Source organism: Cyphomyrmex costatus, unplaced genomic scaffold, assembly GCF_001594065.2.
Source record: "Cyphomyrmex costatus isolate MS0001 unplaced genomic scaffold, Ccosl1.0 scaffold97, whole genome shotgun sequence".
Taxonomy (NCBI): domain Eukaryota; kingdom Metazoa; phylum Arthropoda; class Insecta; order Hymenoptera; family Formicidae; genus Cyphomyrmex; species Cyphomyrmex costatus.
Window position 1 is genome coordinate 312954 of NW_017280561.1, and position 23513 is coordinate 336466.

The 23513-nt window shown below is 32.3% G+C and overlaps 3 protein-coding genes across 4 annotated transcripts; 1 reads left to right on the forward strand and 2 right to left on the reverse strand.

The window, feature by feature from the left end:
- Positions 1-3932: 3932 nt before the first annotated feature.
- ktub (Tub domain-containing protein ktub) lies at positions 3933-7377 on the reverse strand. Its single transcript, XM_018550418.1, has 8 exons — positions 7336-7377; positions 6074-6209; positions 5726-5824; positions 5348-5523; positions 5031-5198; positions 4620-4965; positions 4173-4325; positions 3933-4066 (listed from the first exon to the last, which is right to left on the reverse strand). The coding sequence occupies exons 1-8, from the start codon at positions 7375-7377 to the stop codon at positions 3933-3935; spliced, it is 1254 nt and encodes a 417-aa protein (XP_018405920.1).
- A 630-nt stretch (positions 7378-8007) lies between these two features.
- On the forward strand, positions 8008-10669 carry Rpb5 (DNA-directed RNA polymerases I, II, and III subunit Rpb5). Of its 2 annotated transcripts, XM_018550419.1 has the most exons (4): positions 8008-8045; positions 8117-8437; positions 9047-9364; positions 10318-10669. In XM_018550419.1, exons 2-4 carry the CDS (start codon positions 8136-8138, stop codon positions 10340-10342), a joined length of 645 nt encoding a protein of 214 aa, XP_018405921.1. In that variant the 5' UTR covers positions 8008-8045; positions 8117-8135; the 3' UTR covers positions 10343-10669. The 2 variants fall into 2 exon arrangements, with proteins under 2 accessions (XP_018405921.1, XP_018405922.1); XM_018550420.1 differs by lacking the exon at positions 10318-10669 and having other exon boundaries at positions 9047-9920.
- Positions 10670-10753: 84 nt separating this feature from the next.
- On the reverse strand, positions 10754-15522 carry drk (growth factor receptor-bound protein 2 drk). The gene is made up of 6 exons (XM_018550421.1): positions 14979-15522; positions 13135-13232; positions 12845-12964; positions 12449-12614; positions 12109-12282; positions 10754-11462 (listed from the first exon to the last, which is right to left on the reverse strand). Exons 1-5 carry the CDS (start codon positions 15054-15056, stop codon positions 12109-12111), a joined length of 636 nt encoding a protein of 211 aa, XP_018405923.1. The 5' UTR covers positions 15057-15522; the 3' UTR covers positions 10754-11462.
- Positions 15523-23513: the final 7991 nt, after the last annotated feature.

Here is a 23513-nt window from a genome sequence, read left to right on the forward strand (position 1 = left end):
GCGATCTAGTTCGCGGATAAAATTTCGTTCAAATCGTAAATTTTATCGTTGCCAAAACCAAGATTTCAAGATATAGATTGTATTGGTGTTGTTTGTAATTTCTATATAATGTAGAAATTTAAAATTTCGTTCGATATGTGAAAAGTCGAAGAAAAAGGGACTCTTTTTTTTTACATAATAGTTAATACAAACAATGACAATAAATCTAAAATCTTTGTACATAAGAATAATATATATATAGCGTTATAGAAAAATTGTTCAAATATTTTCTAATAATAAATGATAGATCGGTTGATAAATTATAGAAAAGGATGCACATGAAAAGACTGCAAGTGTAAGTCACATTTTTGCGAGCAAAATTCAGTTTTCATCCTCTCATCTCCGTCCTGTTGTATCTCTGCTGTTTTTTCCATAAAATTGCTCGTTATGTTTTGTCAAACCACCTGAGACATATCATCATGCTTACATATGATACAAAAAAATTGTAAAAGATCAATACAATTATATATAGATATGTATAAACAAAATTGTTCGATCTGTACGTTCATATCAGATGTTCGGTACCTGTTCAAATATTAAAATATTGAAATATTAAACATCAGTTTAACGCGTTTATAGATAAAAAAAAATAAAAACCATGAAAATATTCTGTGATTTCACATATTGTTGTATCACATACAAATACATATACATTTTGTATAAAAATTTTTTTTATACATTGATAGTACTAAAATCGAAAATATGGAGTTGCACTTCAACTTCTTGTAGATTCCACATTCTGCACAATAAGGATGCAATTAGGTCATACGCTTTGCTTCGTTTATTAAGAAAACTCGCAAACTTTTAATTTAACGTGAATATTCTAAAGAATTGTCAATTACGATTACAGCATATCATACCGCAAAACATAAAAAAATGTTGTTTATTAATATAAATGATATTAAAAATAATAAAATTACAGGAATTTTGATATTCAAATATAATAAAATGAAACAAAGGCAATAAAAGTTAAACAAATTGTTTGACTCTTATTGCCTTTGTTCTATTTTATTATAAATAATATTTTTGTTTATTATAAAAGGTATGTAAGATTTTTTCGAATGAGTTATATTCCTTCTACAATTAAATTGCAGAAAAATGTTTAATTTTACACACACATTATCAATTTTTATTCTCTATAAAAGAATTACACAAATAAGGTTTGATGAAATGATGAGTTAGATATAATTGCAAAGATATTTAATTAAATTCTACGTTATTAATATTTATTTCCTATAGCTGAATAATGCAAATTAATTTTAATCACGAACAAGGATTAAAATAATGTATGCCTATTGTAAATAATAAAACGAATAAGTGTGATCGTCGTATCATAATCTTTATTTATATCGATATGTGCTAGACCTTAAGTGCCTTTATTGTATTAATCGAGATACAAACAGCAGTTTCTTTTATACATGAAAATACAAAAACTAAGAAAATGCGCTCATTAATCTATCAATTTTTACTGTCCAAATAATGAAAATATTTAATGTTATTACCTTCTTTTTATAAATCTTGTAATAATAAATAATATACAATATAAATGTTATTACGTATTTTCATTCGTTTCTATTCTATTAGAACCAAACGCGATGCATTCCTTTTTATAAAACTATAATTTAAATCCTTTGTATATATTTCGTATTTAAAAACATTTTTTAACATTTAATAAACAATATTTAATCCTCAATTACAGTAATTTGGACGATTGTATAATTTTTATACAATTGATACTGAGATTCTAAGTTGTAGGTAAAAAAAATGTTTAAACTATCAATCATCGTAGGATGGAAATTTACTTACAATGTGTTTAAACAGCTTTAAATTTTCATGTAATTTTCATAGCTGTAATTGGGATTAGATATATAAGAATCATTACTTCCTTTTTGATTTCATATACGAATTTATCAAACTAATGCATCGTTTTACACATACTTTAGTATGGTTTTATCATGTTTTTTTTTATGAAAGAAGAATGAATAACTTATCACGCTACATACAATGTACCAAAATTATCATCGGTACGATAAAAGACTAGACATATACTCCTCGATTACACCGATAACTAAACATATATGTATAATCAAATGTTCAAAATGCTTTTTGCTGTTCAACAAATACTTATTTCCGATTAATTACGTAATAGAAATGTATTATAAATAAGAACATTTCTGTAATAGCGACGCAAACATATAAAATACGGACAATACACATCTAATAGTGATAATAAATGTACATTTCGTTGCACACAAATTATAAGATAAAAACTGCATATACTTGAAATATTATTGTGAGAAAATGGAATGTGAAAATATTTTATAATGTAAATAACAAACGAATAATGACGGATATAAACACGATAATTATAGCGACATAATACTAAAAGGTACCTATTTCTTTAATGTTATTGCAATAAATATGTTCTATTATATTAATCGCCAAATGTTATATAAATGCTACCTTAATAATTAATACCCAGATGATTAGGCAGTAATTATGTATAAGGTACTACTTAATCATCTGATGTTTGACAAATATTTAAATAATCGATTTGTTTACAAAAAATTGAGAAAATTTCAGCAAAATGCTTTGGTCGTTTTTTTACACATCTCTATCTAACTTAAATAATACACACAAAATATAAATATGTGAACACATATATATTTAATTAAATTCACATCTTTAATTTTTTTAAAGATATGTTTGTAATTTAGTAATGCATGATTATCACTGATGCATAATGTAAAGTGATGTGAAATAATTAAAATATTAAAATAATTATAAATTAACATTCAATAATTTTCGATATTGATGCAAAATATTCTAGTTTCTCATATTCTGAATAAATTTGTTATCGGAAAAAATTTGATAGAAGATGTGCTCGATATATTTCTGATTAATAGTGTGTGCGTTATGTGCTGTATATATCCAATTTTTTAATAACAGTAAAAATTGCACATCTCTATATGATAAAATAAATGGTTGTATGATTTACATAGTTACTTATATTCTACTACGATATTCTACTATGACGGGATCTGTTAACACAGATTATTATTAAACATCATAAATTAAGAAATATGTATATAATCTTTCGTGAAATATACGTGAAATACGTGTAAATCGAGCTGCGAGTCTTCATGATATTCGTTTTTGATAATTAATATGCACATAAATTATTAACAAAATATTTAAACGTACATTTTAAATATCTTTGTTTAGTGATCTCTTTAATCATTCATTTCCTTCAAATGAAAATAACAGAAAGGACAAATGTAAATATTTTTTTTATAACAGTGTAATTATACCAAGGCACTGTAAAATCAGATCGTACTTATAGCTTATTGTTTATAAACGCCCTGCGTATATATAGATATGAATTATTCATAAAAATATATCAAATATTTAACATGTGCAAATGTATACTGCATTAGTTTTTCTGAATTACTGGCCAAGGAATTCATATCATTTCATTTTTATAAACAGCAATAATTATTCTACATCGTTAATCAACTGCAAATAATGAAAATAGTCAATTACAACGTGCCGTATTTCAAGTACAACGCTATTGAAATTTTTTTATCGCAGACTCAACATCTTTATATCGGTATATCATGAATAATATTGAAGTCGTTTCGCATTATACACATTTAGTATAGAAATAGACTCGTTACGAAGTATGAAAAATGAACACACATTTAGAGCGATTCGATTTTTACGTTTTATCTTATAAAACGCATAATTCGATACGCCGTATTCAACACTATGTGACATCAGATATTTGATAATATACTTGATTGTCCTTTATAAAGTTAACGATTTAGATACAGTAACTCATGGGCAAGTATATACTTAACTGACAGTTCGATCGATGACATTCGATCGCATTGTTATTCGCACGCCAATTTACTGTCGAAACTACTCAGAGCGATGGCGAAGGCCTGGACTGTACAAAGAGGAAATCGGTAATCCATCGTAAAAACATCCTCTGCGACACGTCCAAACTGCATTACGACATAGTCCACTAAAATTAATTAAAATAAACTCTTTAAAATAAATCACAGTAAAATTCTTTAGACATTACACCATATACACTGGATGTAAAAAAATATTCAGTTTCTTTTTCTTACCATCGCTATCATGGACTACTTGGAAATTCTTTACAGATGCCTGAGTTACTCGCCCATGAAAGTTAAGCACATAAGACTGCGTGTCATCGTTCCATACGGGGGTTTTGTTATGTAACTCTATCAGATTATCCATTTGTTTTAATTTCCATCGTTCTAAAAGCACAAGATAGAATTTGTTATAAATATATTATTTAGCGTTCTCTAATATAAATATTAATTTAGTTTGATCAGTTATTGTTACAATTTCAACGGCGTTATTATATAATTGTGTAATTTTTATTAGTAATATATTTTAAGAGTAATTATACAATTATATAATTTAAACTCTAATATATGAAATATATGTTACTTTATTTCACAAAACACTTTTGGCATGTAATTGTAGAATATACATATTTTGGTATTTTATCAATTTATATATTATATTAATATTAAAATTATAATTACCAAGCAAAGTTTCTGATTCGACTCGTGGGCATATCTCCACTCGTTTTTGATCGGGCGTCATACCCGGTATAATAACTGTCATTTTACGAGGGCCTTTAAAACCTAAAACATTTGTATCATACACAACCGCAGCTAATTCCTGCCGTGGATTAAAACGCTCGTCACGTTTGTCATCTTTCATTAACGAGTATCCGTTGTCATAAATTGTGAATTGTGTCCCCAGAAGATTCGATCGTAGTTTGCCGACGTAAGACTCTCCTCCTCGCGAAAGATCTGTGGGATCGGTCGAAATCAAGTAATTGCTCGTTGCGCTTTTTTTCCTTTTTCGGCCAGCCAGTAGAAAAATCTGTAAATACAATCGACATACTTATAGAAAAAACGAACTATAAAAATAAATAAATGTAAATGTACCTTTTTTCCATAATCACGCTCTAAATGTAAGAAATAAGTTGGATAAAGACCACGGTCCATGCCCTTTCGATCGCGTGTTATTCGACACTTGTAATGCATTTTTTTATTTGCGGGTTGTAATACAAACTGTTCGATATTGCCTTCTACATTCCCTTCCAATTCTGGACTCTGCAAAACAATATTATAAAGCAGTTATTATTTTTTAATATTCGTAAATTACAAATAAAGAATTTATAGAATAAAGTTGAATTTTATTCACTTCAACAAAAATAAAACATTTATATAAGAAACACATAATTAGAATATGTGATACGTACGGAAGAATTGTTATCTCTATTAATAAGAGTATTGGCTCCTTCCGACGGAGCCACTCGAAGTGGTGAGGAGCATGGCAGAGATTCTGAAGGCGAATGTAAATCTATGGGTGACGATTCCTCATCGGCACAATCAGTGCTTTGAGAACCTTCATACAAACTTCTATCGTTAACCACTGCTACAAAAATATCAATACTTAAATATTAGCACAATTAATTTTAAACAAATAAAATTATGTGCATAATTGAAACAAAAAAATATCTCGAGTTATTTTTGTACTAATAATACAGTGTTCATAAAACGCTGGAAAACATCATTATTTTTCTAATAATACATATATGTATAGATACATATTTTACTTTTGTAAATAACGAATTTACCATTAATTGTCCCTTCACTATTTTTTCTTACACCTTCTGTATAAGGTCCCATGTCAGCATTTGTTTGAAACATAGCGTATTGCAATGGGCCGTCATATGCTGAAAATAAAATACTTTTATTAAGCACTCTTGTGATTTTATGAATAAATATTATATAAATCACGATCACGTATATAATATAACAAATATTATGTAACTATAGTGTTACAATCGTTACGAGTTACTCCTATATTACAAATCTTATATATCTAACCATGATATATTATAAATTTATGATAATCATGTTTGATTACAGTTGTTTTAGTTATTGGCAATTATAGAATTACTCTATTTGAACACTATAACTACCATGAAGTTCCTTGTTTGGATTCATCCATTTATTCGAATGACTTGTAAGCTGAGCACTAGATACATTGGATGCTTGTACCATTCCACTAGCGCCAGTTTGTCTCTTTTGCTTCATCTTCTGCGCGATTAGTTGCCTCTACATCGATTAATAGACAACATATATTATGATAGTCTCATTTATTAATTCACAACTATAGATAAAGAATTACTTAAGAATTATTTGATTTAAAAAATATTTGTTCAAATAATAAAATAAAGTATTGTAATTCATGATTTACAATAAAATAATATTAAATGCAATAAACTAAATTTCAATTAAACTTTAAGTTTATAAAATATTTCTCATTTATTTTGAATAAGCATCATCTTTTCTAGAGTTTAATTATTATTTTTCATACAAAAAAGAATTAATACTATGATCAGTATTCATGGTCTGTACTTTCAAGTCTATCTTACTAAATTCTTTGGAATAGAATCTTATTTTAAAGAGTGAAAACAATCTTAAATATATATAAGTACTGATTATGGTATACTGACTTGAATATGCTTTAACAAGAATAATTCAAATTTAGACATAACATAAAACAAAACTGACATTTAACAAAGAAATTTACAAATGAGTGGGTCTGAGAGAGAGAGAGAGAGAGAGAAAGAAAATTCTGAAAAATTAAATCTTAAATAAAATAAATACTATACTTGCATAATCTCTATTGATTATTTTATGAATACCAGCCTAAATATACTTTAATAAAAACAATCCAAATATGTAAATATAACATAAAAAAAATATTAAATTGACATTTTTGACATAAAATTTAAAAATAAATGGACCCAATAATAATAATAGACCCATCTTCTGAAGGAATAAATATTACATAATATTTCAGTGCTAATATAATCTCTATTAATACCATAACCTTGCTCCCGAAACCAAGGAAGAATTCAAATACTTAAAGCTATTATTAGCGAATAAATGTCATGTTACAAGCTCAAGTGTTCATTAATTATTCATTCAAACAGTGAAATATAGTATGGATTTCAGTGTTTCTGAGTGTTTACATGTTTAATATAATACATCATTAGAAAATCATTTCATTCGGACAGATTTCTCATAAATTAATATTTTTTGAGGATATTACAAGTGACAATTCCTTAAGTAAAATAAGTCGTCTCAGCGTACGAGAACTACAAGGTTACGTGCTCCGAAGTTGACGTATGAACAATTAAAAGTCTTGACTAATTTACTACATTCAAGATCGCACCTGCTGTTCCAGTTTCTGTTGCCGCAAATCGAGTGATGTCATTTTGCACGAAATCGGTTTATCAAGCGATGATCGACAAAGATGCGCAGCCACTAACCGCTGACAAACAGTTTTGTTTACGCCAAACACACTCGTTCACTTACGGTACCTAGGCAACCGTTCGCCCCGAGCCCCGAGCTTTAGCTTTATAATTTTCATGGCTACTTTTATGGCGGATTCGCAGTCGCAATAGTTGAAGAATGGCGCCCGATTGAAAAGAGTCCCCAATACGCACATCCCTCACGAGGAAATATAACCAATTGACTCCTTCGATTTTAATTTTGGATATCCACAATATGGACATAAATAAGAGAAGGTATGTACAAATTTTCCTTTAAAAAATTAAAAATTTTGAATATCCTCGAAACTGTGCGAGATAGAAAAAATGTTTTAAATAAAAATAGAATGATTTCAAGAGTATTTCAAAAGTACTTATAATAATCATTATAAATAAATTTGTTTGAATAAAAAATTGTTTTATAAAAATAATGGACCTAGCCGTCTATTTTAGCTGCTCCTTTATGAGTAACCAATCACAACTGAGAGCTGTCCAAAATGGCAACCTCCAGTCTAGCAGTCTAGTAGCTCCAGCTAGCTCTTGAGAATTTTTATATCTGAACATCTCTAGGTTTTCAAGAATTTGTTAACCGGTTCAGCGTCTCTCCCTCGTGGTAAGTTTAGGTCTGTTTTTAAAAAAGTAAATATTTAACTCCAAACTTTGTTGATTAATATAAAGCTTTAGCTTGAAGGTTTTCTGAAATATGGATGACGAGGATGAAACATATAAATTGTGGCGCATCAGAAAAACCGTGATGCAGCTGTGCCACGACAGAGGTTATCTTGTTACGCAGGACGAGTTGGATCAGACGTTAGAACTGTTCAAGGAACAGTTTGGAGATAAACCTAGCGAGAAAAGACCGGCCAGAAGTGATCTTATTGTTCTTGTGGCGCATAACGACGATCCTACAGATCAGCTGTTCGTCTTCTTCCCCGATGAACCAAAAATTGGCATCAAAACCATTAAAACATATTGCCAGCGCATGCAAGAAGAGAAGATCCACAGGTTGTTTTTTTATATTACAATATTTTATGTATAACATATATTATATAATTAATATGTTTTATATAATTAAAATATTGATTTCAATTATATAAAAAAATATTTCAACATGAAGTTGATAAAAAATTATCTTATACTTTACTCTATTATCTTTTCGTTTGACTTTGTTTAAAGCTATATGTTCACAATGCTAGAAATCGCTTTGAGATTTCAAATAGAGAAAAAATAAACAAATTATATTTTGAAAAATTCGATCACATAATCAATACGATTGGTCAAAATTCTTTTTTCCTTTGATCTTGGATTGATTTTTAGTATCATAAACACGAAGTTTAAAACTGATTGCATACATGAGAATCGTGTTTGAGACTTGCCAATTACTAGTTAACTGTTTTTGAATAGAGAATAAGCCATAACAATGACTTATATTTTATTTTTATAAAATTTATATTTTAGCACATCTTCAAAAGCAATATTATGGTTCAATATAAATTATTATTATATAAATTTTAGATTTTATTTCAACATTATTAGATGCCAAATAATTTATTTATATTATTTCATTTGTTCTTAATATTTTGAGAGATAAGGTACTATTATTGATTATTACAGAGCAATAATTGTAGTCCAGCAAGGCATGACACCATCGGCTAAACAATCGTTGGTAGATATGGCACCAAAGTATATACTGGAACAATTTCTGGAATCTGAATTACTAATAAACATTACTGAACATGAATTGGTGCCTGAGCACATTGTTTTAACTCCGGATGAGAAAGAGGAACTATTGACAAGATATAAACTTAAAGAAAATCAATTGATGCGAATACAAGCTGGTGATCCAGTGGCACGATATTTTGGTTTGAAGCGTGGACAAGTTGTTAAAATAATCAGACCGTCTGAAACCGCAGGAAGATACATATCCTATAGGTTGGTTTGTTGAAGAGAGAAAGATAAAGAGTAAATAAGAATTAAGACTAAATAGCGAAACTCTTTCATAGACTAAGAAAAGAGTGTACATTATTTATTAAATTTAAAAAGATAATACTTATTAAAATGTAAAAGAGAAGATGCAGTTCAAAATTTGTCATTTATTGCAGCAGCATTTTATAATGGTGCATTATACAGTTTTCACACACAAATACAGATCTCTAAAATGTGTTCTTACCTTTCCATTATTTTAATGCACTATTGGCAATTCTATGCGTAAAATGTATATTTCGTTTGCATAGTTCATTAGCTCACACTTATAATCAATATTAGGATATAGCTTAAGTTTATAAGAAACAACAATCGGTACAAAAAAGACTGCGACTTGCAACGGTCGCTCATAATCTGGTTAGGGCAGACATTATTTCGAGTTATTATTATTATTATACATCGCTTGGTCCAAAAGTATCATTCTATATACGGTATATTCTGACATAAAAGTATATCAGTAGCAGGATTTCCTTTCTTTCAGTGTATCTATAATGTTTTTTATATAATTATTTTAATTAATAAGTGATAGTCGAGTGATTCATCCATTAATAATACACATTTTTTCGAGTCTAATTGCATTTATTAGTAGAATACTTTTTTTATGACTTTTCTTATTACGATATACTGTTTTCTCCTCTTCTTTTTTTCTTGCTTATTAATAAGATTCAATTTGTGCGTGAATTGAATCAGAAGCGTAATTAGCAGTCTATTAACGTAATTAAATAATTGTACACTTCTTAATCGAAGAAATATGATATTGCAATCTGAAACATGCTTAAACTCTGATAACTTAAAGAATAACTTTTGAAAAAGCCTTCCCGAATTCAAATTCTACTACATAATTTCTATTAAATCTTATTCAAATCTAATATTTAATCTTAGCGTTTTGATCCTACTTATAGACGGGAGTCGAACATCGTTTATTAAAGCCGGCGGAATGACATCGATTGTGAGATGTGAATTTCCGCTTTCAGAATTTATCGCGGTCGACTGATAAAGCTAAAAGCGTACGAGCAGGAAGTTTCCCAGATGGCATATTCACTAGGGTATAATGAACAGGCAGACCAACCAATCATTCGTTCTATACTTGTTACAATAAATGAAATTACATGCTATATAAGCGGCAGCGGTCGACTAGCATAAAGACAGCTTGCTACTAGTATAGCACGTTACTTCCAAAGGAATAATCGTTATCGTTGGGCACAAGTAAACAAAGCATACGCGGCCATAATTAATATAATATATTGTTATCAATAAAATGTAACATAACATTAATAGTCATAATATAATAAAAACCATAAAAGATAATAATAATAATTACAGAATAATGCTACGAAGTTCTGTGCTTTACGCAATAAGTAAAGAAGAAGTATAGAATCCTCAAAAAGGTTTACAAAAAAGGAAAACAAAAATATACATATTCGGTTATCCTCGAACACGATTCCCATTGCAGACGGAAACCGCGCGAGAGATCCTTAGATCCTTGGCGATATCCATTGATACTTAGATAACTCTTAGACAAAGGATCATTGTAAATTGTTAGAATTCTATAAATGCTTGAATCCTTAGATCCTTAGGCATCTTTTAGGCATCTTTATATCCCTAAACATTCGCGGAAAAAGCATGAATTCTTGAATCCCCGGATAACATCAGAGATCTTCGGATCCTCGGATATCGTCGAACATCTTTAAATACTCAAGTCGTCCTTAATTTCTAGATGTTGTTATATCCTTGCGCTTGGATGTTTCGATGTGATATCGATGGTGATTTTCTCTTTCTCTTTCTTTTTCATCGATTAAATAAACGCGACGTTTATTTTTCGGTATTCAAGGATTTTGGTGTTGGGATATATTCGATTCATTTTTAGTCGTATTTAGAAGACTTTTCGGCGTGACCACCAGTATACCTTAGTGGCCCATTCGATAGGTGAGGTTTGTAAAATATTATTTATCAAATCCGCGGCAACTCGGATCCTGTAAGTGATAGAGGTGGGATAAGGCGGCCACTGTTCCCAATAACGGCCTCTGTGCGTTCGGCTATATGAGGCCTGAAAAATTATACACACAAGAGTTATATATTAATTATTCTAAATAAAAGATGCATATAATCAAAGATATTCATAATGGAAAATAAGCAAATATAAAAAAATTAAAAATGTATTTTTTATTGTATAATAATGATGTTACGTATGTTAAGCTCATTCTACAATCGCGTAAACGTAGTTGTAAGTGGCTGTTGTAGTTGTAAGAATTGACTAATCACAGTCGAACATTTTTTCGTATTTGATTATGATTGGTTAATTTGTGCAACTATTATCATTTACTTATTACTGTAGAATAGGCTTTACGGGCAGAGTCTGCAAGTGGAAAGTATCGGTATTGCCCGGGCCACGTCAATTTATATGTATACGCAATTGAGTTGGGAAATGTTGACACGATTCGAACAATGCTGACATACAGCAGACAACTCAGACAATGTCAAAACACTGCCCAATATGCGAACTTTGCTCGTAACATATGTTTTTAATATTTTTAATCTTTGTTTTTCATATTTATGATGACGTATATATACATTTTTTACATAATTGTAACAAATTTATTATTAGTCAATAAGATGAAATTCGTATTAAAATTTATAAATAAGTAAAAATAGATATATTTAAGTAAAAAAAATTGCAAGAACAAATTTCTTACCTAGGAGTGGTATGGCGTAACATAGGTGGACGGAAACAGTCCCCGTCTATTTCCGATTTCTCCGTGCCACCAATGCTGATCTGTGCGATCTGTGACAGTAATTACATCTCCTCGTCGGAACTCCAACTCGCCGGGCTCTTGCGGTGCAAAATCGTAGAGTGCTTGCACCAAACACTGAAAATCATGACAAATTAGTTTTAGATTAAATTATGTCATCAAAATACATGTATAAATAGATATAAATAAGAAAGAATATATACTTTTATAAAAAAAAACATTCAAAATTTTCTACATAAATCATAGTGCTACTATAAAGAACAATTATAATATCAATTTTTACCTCCTCGGGGACCATGTCACGCAGCTTAACATCCTGCGAGCGAGAAACAGAGGCTGTACGGTGGTATTCCACCAGTTCATTGAGGCTGTTAAATTTCACAACCCATAAAAAGAACTTGCCTTGTGCGTCTCTTAATACTTTGAAATGCTGCACACCGTCGGAGCATCTGTATGTATAAATTATAGTAATTTAATTTCATATTTTATTAATAATTAATAACAGTATTAAACGATTATTTTTAGTTTGTGAAGCCTTTTAATGAGGAACAGAATTTTCTATACAATCGAAATTTCTATTAAAACCAATGCTGAATATTTCTCATCTTATAAAAAATATTTCAGTAGCTATACATATAATATTATTGAATACATTTTATTTATTTCATATAATACTCACTTTACGGATAAGGAAAAATCACCAGGAGAGCTTTCACTGATTCTGATCAGAAAGGCACCTTCATGTTTGTTCATCAATAATCTTTCAGCGTCTGCTCTGGTTATCCTGCCATAGTACCAGCTGTAGCAGATAAGACACAAAAAATAATTTGTGTACAAGACTATACATGAATACATTTCTACGAAAACAAGAAAACAGTTTTACACAAGATATGCGCTTTGTCGGACAATAATTGTTAAGTTTTTTGTCTCTACATAAACATATTATACGATACTATTTTAATAACGTACTCATGGCTCTTCATTTCAATGTAATTACTCGGTATAAGTCCTTCTCTAGAATCTAATTCAGCTCTATACCAATTCATATCGTCCTCCATATTTAGAATCTGTAAAAAATTTGTTATAGGAATTAGAAATAATTTTTAATTTAGATTTATATAAAATTACATATATTAACATTTTAATATTTACTGCACACACACACACACACACATTTTAATATTTTTATATTAATAATATAGGATTTTAAACAAAGAAACAGCATAGTTCTGTCTAAATGGAAAGAAGAAAAAGTTAATTATCTCTTTCTCATATAAATAAATAATAAGAATTCTATAAAATTAGCAGTCCAATAAGAATTGATATCGTCTATAAAATTATATATTACATTTTATAATTAAAAAAATTTAATATTCTATTAATAATTGCCTTTAAATTATTCTAAAAAATAAAAATTACAATTTGATAAATAATTTCAACTTTCAGTGATCTGGATACAGTGAGTGAAAAAGTATTCATATAAGGAAATTTTTTAATAAAAAGAATCTTATTTGAAAATAAACGATAATTAGCAATTTTATATAATAAATGCATTCTGCTCTAACATAAACAAACGAGTTTCGAATATATTTCTAATTTTGAAAACTAAATTTCTCAAGTATACAAACACTTTTTAAGCATCCAAATAGTGCAATTTTTAATTTTTGCTTATTTATAAGATAATAAATTTTCTATAATTAATATACATCTTTTGGTATATATAATTTTAAAAAATATAGTCTATTTTATTCTTTATAAATAAATTGTTAATTACCCAACAAGAAACGACCATCAATTATACGTTAAATCGATGTCAAATTTGTGTCGAAATCGTCGGATTGATATTGATTCTATATAAATTCGATGAGTCATTTTTTGTTGAATGTGTTTCCTTTTTAAAAACAAGGTTTTTTAAAATTATTTTGTCTATATGAATATTTTTACACTTACTGTACATCTAAACTTTCAAAAATATTACAATTTGTTATTAAAAAATTTTACTGTTAAAATCATTTATTTAATCTAATGTTATTGTTATATTGAACAAAAATGTTTACAATGTATGATAAATTTTTTATAATAATTTTAGATTGGAACAAAAAAATGTTTTCAGTTTCTTACAATTAGTAATAATTAAAGCTTTTAAACTTTACTACAGGAAATTATTATTAAATTATCAATTCTTAAAAAATTATAATAAAATGATTTTTTCTCAAAATCAAAATACAATTATCACACTATAGGTAACAAAATAAATAGCCTTCAATAAATATTTTTTAAAAATATATAATTTACAATAAATATCTGCTGTAACATATTCTCTCACTTTTCTTCCTTGCTTCATTTTTTAATCTTCAAAGCATAAATATATACATGCTCAAATATAAACATTTTTACATGGAAGAATGAATCAAAACACAGTTAAAAAGAACAAGTTCACAAACAGCGTTATTACTTTGATCACTGTCTTTATTGTTCCAAACAATAACAATCGTTATTGCCTCGAGCAATCTTCATAGAATGTTTGTGTCATATAAACGACAGCTTTCTGGGCGCAATGAATGCCGATCGACGGCATTCATTCGTATACATGTACAATAACAACCATCGCGTTTTTTTAAGGACATCGATTGACGGACGAGCGGCGACGGTGGAAGTTTCGGGATCGGCCAGAGAAGTCTCGTGACCGCGGCGCGACGCGACGAAACGGAGCGAGGTGACGCGAGGTAACGCGCCTCGTCAGGGCGTCGAGTGACGAACCAGGTGACGGGATGGGGTCGGGACCAGGTAGCCATCTCCAAAGTTCTACCAACCTTCAGAACCTGGCTCCTGCGGAAGCTAAGCTCGTCCTCGGCGGTCGCCGTGAAGTCGTGCTTCGCTATCGCCTCCATATTCTGTCCTCCGAGACGACGGAGTCGACGGGAAACGACGTGCCGCTGCTGCTGGAGGGAGCGAGAGGGCGCTCGCTATACGATGCTCCGCACCGTGGAGAGAAGAGGAACGGACTAACGGAGTGCCTACGTTCGCGAGGGAGTGCACTTGAGGAAGGAAGAGGTAGGGGGGCCGCGGAGGGAGAAGGAAACGGAGGTGGATAGAGAGAAAAACAAGAGAAAGATGAAAGGTGCTCGTATTGCTCGTTGTGCGGGCGCGTACCGCACGCGAGGCGATGCGTATTTGTTTTACAAGTACTATGGAGAAAAGGTGAAACTTGCCAGAGTGACTGCAGATACGAGATTTAGCGTAAGGACGATTATCGAAGGTCGCTCATTAAGCACCGAAAAGAGAGAGAAAAAGAGAGCGCTATGCGTGGTATATAGGAGAATTATTTAAGATTTGCGCTGAATTAAATGTTTAAGAGAGAGAAAAAGAGAGAGCGCTATGCGTGGTATATAGGAGAATTATTTAAGATTTGCGCTGAATTAAATGTTTAAGAAAAAAAAAATGAGGCAAAAGGGACACCGCGGTTGATATCGACGAAAGTGCTTGGCGACGCCGACGTCGCCGTCCTTTGTCCTAGCACTGATCGGGCGGTGTCCGTCCAAGGCTAAGGATATTGTGCTCGTCTGTGTGCGTAAAATCCCGGGACACGAAGGTGTAAGTGAGCACTGACGCGCGCGTACGCACGCACGCACGCACGCAGAGACACCTTGGCGGACAACCGTATGTCCCCCCGATGGATTCCTCGTTCAATATGCCACCGGATTTAAAGCCTCGGCATCATATTTACTTGATGTAGACCGCGAATTATGTACCAGCGACGAGTCGTACACCGCGAACTGTCAAAGGCGATCGCGCGTACTATCGCAACAGTCCCATCGCCAAGTGTTATCAGACGTTACACCTGTCCCGTTCGACACGACTCGGCTCAGCTTCGGCCGTCGCTCGGCCGGCCTCGGCTTTCGCTCAACTGCCGCTCGGCCGACCTCGGCCGCGCCCGGCCGCCTGCGCAGAACGCCTCCGCGCACCCGCGTGTGACGTCACGTGACGTCGCCTACCCTCCGGCGGAGGGTGGGACACGCAGGGTGCAGCGCACGATTACACGTGTCGCCTAATGATGGCGATTTTTCAGCAGTTTTTCAACGCTTACGTCAGTCATCTCGTATGACGTCAAACGCGGAATCCGAACGTCAGAGAGCGAAGAGGGAGGAAGTTATTAGGAAAGGCGCGCAGTTTCTAGAACTTGCGTCAAGGTACAGATGAGACGTGATCGTGGAACTCGTCGACGGAGCGGAGAAACTCTGCTGCTGTAAAAACGAGATAGAATGAAGCCGGATTTTTCTAGGATAGATTTCTCTCGGTTTTCAGTTAAAGCAGCAATCGCCGTCGCGTTTAAACTTTGCGTCCCGCACGTACAATGTGATAAAAAGTTCGTTTTTATTTCCGCACTATAATTAACTTTCCTTCGTACTTTCAGCAAACTTCAAACAAATATCGTATTTCACTTTAAATATACAGAAAGTGTTCAACTATATAAAAATAACAGACTTTTATTTTATGCAACAATGAAAATTAAATATATACAATGTGTTGTTTAGTAACCAACTTTTTAACCAACTTTTATAATTAGTTATAAACATCGAACGTTTATACTTAAAAAATTACTTTACCGAAAGAAAAACGGCTTACACTTTTATTAGTTAATTTTTCACGAAATTTCACGCAGAAATAATATATTATCATCGATATTCGGAACACACCTTATATATACATTTACTACAGATTTCCGAAATTACATCGTGAATTCGTAATTTCAACATTTTAAAAAAATTGTCCAAGTGCATTTTTTAAATGAAATTTATAACGTATGGTACATCTGCAATGTCTTTAAAATTTCAACCACGTTATATGTAAATTTCGAAAGTGTGATGTGTGATTTGGCGCCTGTATTTAGAACAGACTTCACTTGTTGTATTTCGTATTCCACCCCGGTTTTTTAAGCTTTATCCATAATCGAATATGTAATCGGATGCCGAGGGTAGCCGAAGTCACGCGAGATAAATGCGATATTATCCGAGTTCAAAGTCTCCTTGGAAGAGAGAGGATCAAGAGAAAAAGAGAGAAAAGAGCACAAGGATCTAATAATTATCTGACACGACACATCCTGTACAATTTCCAATAGAAAAACTAGCCAGTCGACTTTACAAGATTTGTTTCACAAATCGTATTTAAAAGCGAGAATAGTTTTCTTAAATTAATATAGAGGGTGTCCAGAAATTCGAGTGTATTACAGCAGCGTAAAAATTCGTGAAAAATTAAGTACTAAAAATACAAGCCATTTTTTCCCGTAAAGTAATTTTTTAAATATAAATGTTTAAAATTTTTTTATAATGTTTCACACCGCAGTAAAATTACTCTCGAATTTCTGAACACCCTATATATAATTAGGCTATATATATATATAATAATGAAAAAAACTTTTTTTCTATGCAGAGACTATTCGAATGAATTAAACATGGTCTTTATTTAGGTTGTTCACACAAAATTTTACGCAGGAAAACGTAATGCTTTATTACTAATGAGTAAACAATAATTAACGATAATTTTACAACTTCTTTCACTAAAAAAAAAATCAGGCACATATTCAAATAGTCTTATACAAAAAAATCATCGCAACATTAAAATGGCACTAAAATATAGTTTCAAAATGATTATCAAAAATAATTTTTCGATCAGTGTCACAATTGATTTCAATATCAATTTGACGTTTTCGTGACCTGCAGTTGTAGGCAATCGGGTTAGAAAGTGGCGCCATCTTATCCGTCGCGCTCGCCACGACAGTCGGTAAGAAAGGGAACGATTCGCGTGACGTGACAATGAACAAGTCCGCAATTCTAATGTAGTACGAAACAGGCGACGTAGTACGAAAATAAACAGAACACCTCGTGTTTACGGAAGTCCGTAACAGGTGTTTTTCACCCCCTCCGCCTCTGCCGGCCGCCGAAGCCACAGCCTCCTCCGCTCTACGTTGAAGTGATGGGGGAAGGGGACAGAAATGCAAGCGAAGCCTGTCCACATTCGCTTACGTAGGCACTCGTCTCGCGTTCCTCGGCGCAAACCCGTCGGCTGTTTCGGTCACGGATGTTTGAGTCCTTGGGAACCGAGTTATACGTTCGAATGCCAAGAAAGCCTCGACATTCCCTCTGTTAATCTAAATTCTTTCGGCACTTTTGCGAATCCTCCGCTCTTGTCGTCGCTTGTACAAAATGGCAGACTTGAAAACGATTTGTGATTATGACCTTCGATTTTTTAAACAATAGAAAATTACCTTGACTCGTGAGGCATTTGAAATAGATCGTATGTAGAAATTCCCTAGGTCAAAGAATCACGAGAAACATAATTTCCCCTTGTTTTGTGATTTAAATTCCTCGAGGAATTTATTATCCTTGATGATATGTAGATTGGTCTTTATATCGCAATGTCAAGTATTCCTAAACTTTCCTAAGACTGCCCATTTTACTCTCGAGAACGATTTACGGTAATGAAAACGAGATGGCTGAGAATCGTTTTCTTTAATCCTATGTGTATAAAAAAAATTGCAGCCAAAAGGATTCCCACCTGCAAAAATTAAAATTTTTTTGCAATCTCCACTCGCGCGTTTTAAGAATGTCTACATTTAAATATTTATAATACGAAACGCATGACGGGGCGAAATGATCAGTTGTGGCGAAACAAATCTGTTTTCAATCGCGAGAGGTCGAATAGAGAAAACAGAGCTCCTTCGTAAATAGAACGCATTTGCCAGGTGCGAGTGTTCTTTATAAGTTATTTCGCGAAATAAAAGGTCCACGAAACGCAGGAGAAACGTCGTTCTCCATGAGTCTTTCCTAAGCACCTGCACAGGTAGAAGCCAGGTGCAGCTGCTATATAACCTCGCGTCACGTTGCAAAAACTTAACGAACACTCGCCAGGATACGTACAAGAAGTATAAATTTTCACGCTCTAAACGCGTAACTTTAAGATTTTTCATTTTCTGCTTAATTGTGGTTGAGCTAGATAATATATATATATATATATATATATATAAGGTAAATAATTGTATATTTTTTAACAATCACTAAACAGATGATTTTATGTCCAGATAACATATGCATGCCTACGTCATAAAAGCATCGAAGGACGTCTTTTTGGACGTGTTTAAGTAGACTTTCTACGCGCGATAAGCCATTATCTAAACCATTATTTAAGTCTTACGAAATTGACCAATTGATTATTCTTTTCAAATTCGACTATGACTGGTCAATTTCTTACGGTTTAAGCCTTAAGCTTACGTAACGGCTTGAAATATGTGTTAAAGATATTTAAAAGATATCACGAAGAGGTCTTCTAAACCTGAACAAACGCGTGTTATTTTGGTAGTGAATGACTTTTAAAGTAATCACACATTTAAAGTAATTACAGCTTTACTTAGTAATTAATCATAACTGAAATAATACCATTTTTCTATACAATAAATATGGTGTTTTCTGGCTATGTTAATCACTAAACTTGTGGTTACATACTTTTAAAGTTACTTTTAGTGATTAATCATAGTTAGGAAAATAATTTTTATACTAATCATCAAAATTAAGTAAGTTTAATTGTAAGCCTAAATCATATAAATTAACCAGAAAATGGAAAACCGGACCTAAAAAAGACAAACGTCCTAAATATCTAATTTAGGTATAGAAATTAAGGGCAATAGTTAATATACCTCTTAATTTATTCTCTTTAAATTAGATATATCGAACGTATTCAAACGACGCTCTCATGCAAAAAGGATGAACTTTCGAATGACGTTCGAAAGACCGTCAGGTCATCTCTGTTTGCTTTATTTAGAGTTCGGGAACATCCTCCTGGCGCGCTTATCAGCCATCCCGGATCTCGAAATCCGCTGCAAGCGCAGCGGTTGATGCGATCATAAAATTCGTGGAGTCGGTTATATTCTAGGAGGCGCGTGTCCGTGTCGGGTGAACGGCGAGCCGTGAATAATTCAGCGACAACGACGACGATTCGTCGAATCGTCGTCGACGATTCCGAGGGAGCATGTGCCCGGAGTCAAAGGACAAAGATTGCGCCGCCACGTAGCGCGTCGCGTGGCTTGCGATCGGCCCAGGGAACGGCCGTACAGTTCGCGCTAATGAACCAGCAAGCCTTTTGTGCTGCTTTTATTCTCTTACGTCATCACACCCGTCAGCGGCGACGGCGACGGCGCGACCTGGCCGCGTTCTTGGAACGCGGCGCGTGTTAGGACGACGGTCCGTCAGGGTCCGACCTCTCGCGGTCTGTTCTGGAAACGCACCAGCTAATGTGTTTTTCCTCTGATGCCAGGCGTTTACAGGCGTTCCTGGTTGAGGCGAGCTGCACGGACGTGAGCTGAAAAGAACGAATTTCGACGCCCGACACGGGCGAGCGAGTTCTCATCGTCGAACAATATTTTTTCTTCATCGATCCGACGTGTTCGAGCCGTTTTCCGAAAAGCATGCACTAAAGATTGAAAAACAGTCATGTAGACTCGTGGAATAAAAAAAATTCCGTAGCTTTAATACTCATGAATATATATCTCTCTCCGTGCGTGAACACGTGTATAAGATAAAAAAAATAAAAAATGATTTATCCGTAATAAAAAAACGACTATGAACCTCGCCGTATCTATATTACTCAGAAATGTTTAGAAAAGATTATCGTTATCATTGCATAGAACACAGCTGGAGATACGGTCTTCCTGAAAAAATGAATTTCTTTTTCTAAAATTGATACCGACAATATGGAAATGATGCATACAAATTACACAAGCATTAAGTTATAGCGCATAAAAAACTTGAAACAGTAAGACGTAAGCAGTAAAGAAATCAACATGTGATTGGATTCTCTACTGATTACGTTATGGCCTTACGATCAGTACTGATTGGCCAATTTAGTTACTGCTTAAGTTTTTTTACTCTCTGTTAGTATAAATATAAGAAAAACTTCTTGAATTGTGCAGTACCGTAAAAAATCGTGCAATTTTTACAATTTTATTTTAAATTTCAACGAAGAAATATTTTAAAAGACACTGGAAAATAATATCATTAACACTGTGCTTACAACAATTATTATTAGGTACATTCATGTATGTGTTTCTCAGAATTTTTTTGTTTAAGGCCCAATTTTTGTAAACAGAAAGCCCTTTTCTTTGTAGTAGTATCGAATTTAGCATTAGTTGTGTTTTGAAGAAAAGCTTTGCAAGAAAATTTTTTAATATGATTGGTTTATAGATTTAGATTCAGTGAGAGAGAAATTAAGTGCAACACTAATCACGTTAAAATATCTTATAACATTTGCAAAGCTGTTTTTTTTTCTGCTAAACGTAATAGGAATTATCGGGAAACAAAAAGCAAATATATATAATAGTCAATTTGATATTAGGTGATCTATTATAAAATTGAGAGCTTCACAGATTAATCTTGGAATTTTTTTCATTAACTGAGTGCTCGAACGATTAGATTGTCGAGAAAGAGAAGGCTGTATATTGCCGTAAGAACCCATAAAACTTCTCGCGGTTATAACGTAGGAACCGAGTTGCGTGACTTGCGACACACATCGTGACGATGCGAACTCTCTCGCATGTATAATACGTACGCACGTTGCGTGAGAGCGTGTCGCGTTCGCATCATTTTTAAACCACCATCGGCGATCTTCACTCTTCTAGATGACGACCAAACGTCAAAATAAATAATTTCGGTTCCTGTGTACGTATAAAATAAATTTCCTATAGAGAGGATAAGTTTGACAATAAAAATGTAGCAATTTAGTATCGATTAGCACAAAATATTCTATTAATCGAAGACACCGTCGCCAACGATATCAAAAATAGAAAATTCAAGGATTTATGACCTTGCGAATCTAATATACACATGATAGTTGATACTAAAACTTGATGTGGCAATTTAACAATTATTCAATAATGAATAATGGCTTCCATTATAAGCTCACATTTCGCTCATTTTGCTATACAATGACACAACTCAAAAAATAAAGTTTTTGAGAAAACAAATTTTGATATTTTGAATCATTTAAATTTTTTATATATTAATTTTAAAATGATTTCTTTAATATCAGATTGTAGAGAGAAATAAAAGTATATATTTTTAAAATATGTTCTTCCTTTTTTTTTATATTTCTCTTCACTCTTCTTTTACAAGCAAATAAAAAATAAAAAATTTTGAATCATGTTGTTGCACAGTAAATTAGCGATATAAATCTAAATTAGCTTTTAATTTTCCACAATAACTGTTAGATACAGACACGTACACATCATTGTTTAAATAAATAAATTAATTATAAAAGTCATCGCGCAAGTATATACATCATCTAATTTTCTTAGCTTTTAACAGCACACAAGAGAATTTTATCTGCAATTTCGATGTTACGAGCCGTAAAATCTACAATTTAAAATCTGTTTTCGAAATGAGCTTAGCTCATTCCGAGAGCGGTTAATGACGTCATAGTCCTCGAGTTAATGTGGGAGCGATCAAAATACAAAGCGTAATATAAAGAAAGACACGTACGATCTAAATTTGTTTTAGGAATTTAGTTTTGTCGATACGTAGTCAGAAAATAGATTACAGCAAAATCAACTTATCGAAATCAACTGTAAATCTATTAGCGATAAAATATCGAAAATACATTTGCAATTGAACAAGGGTAATGAAAATTGAGTTTACTTGTCCACAGAAAGGACGATTTTACTAAAGTGTTTGATTTACCTAGAAACAAGTCCGAAAATAATTTTATTGGACTATCAAAATAATTATGTAGGTTGCTCAAGCAATGCCGCAAAAAGTTTTGACGTTTTAGCAACTTGCTTGAGTATTCTACACAGTTATTTTGGTAGTTGAACAAAATTATTTTCAGATTTGTATCTAGCTAAATTTTCGGATATTTTAGTTCTCTCCGTGTTCCTACAGGAGTGATCCATCGTATAAATTAGGACTAGTGGATTTACTTCAAACGCTTTGAACTTTGAAGCTTTGAAGATTCGAAGCTGCAGCATTAAAATCTTCGAGATCAAAGTTTCGAAGCTTCAAAGATTCAAAATTATGTAATTATTTTAATTTAACATAACTAGTAATAACTAATATATTTTTATCAAAAATTTATAAATATATATTATAAACATTCGAATTCTTTCGAAGCTTCAAATCTTAAAAATTTTTTTTGTCAAAGATAACAACCCTAGTAGAGATACAGAAATGCATCTTTGTTAAGCAATAATGTCAAGAAAAAAAATTGACATAGTATTCTCCGTTCCATTGATAGACTTCTTTCCGATCTGTCAATATAGAAAAATTAGAGTCTATCAGCTCAACGGGGGGAGGAGGAGGGGGATG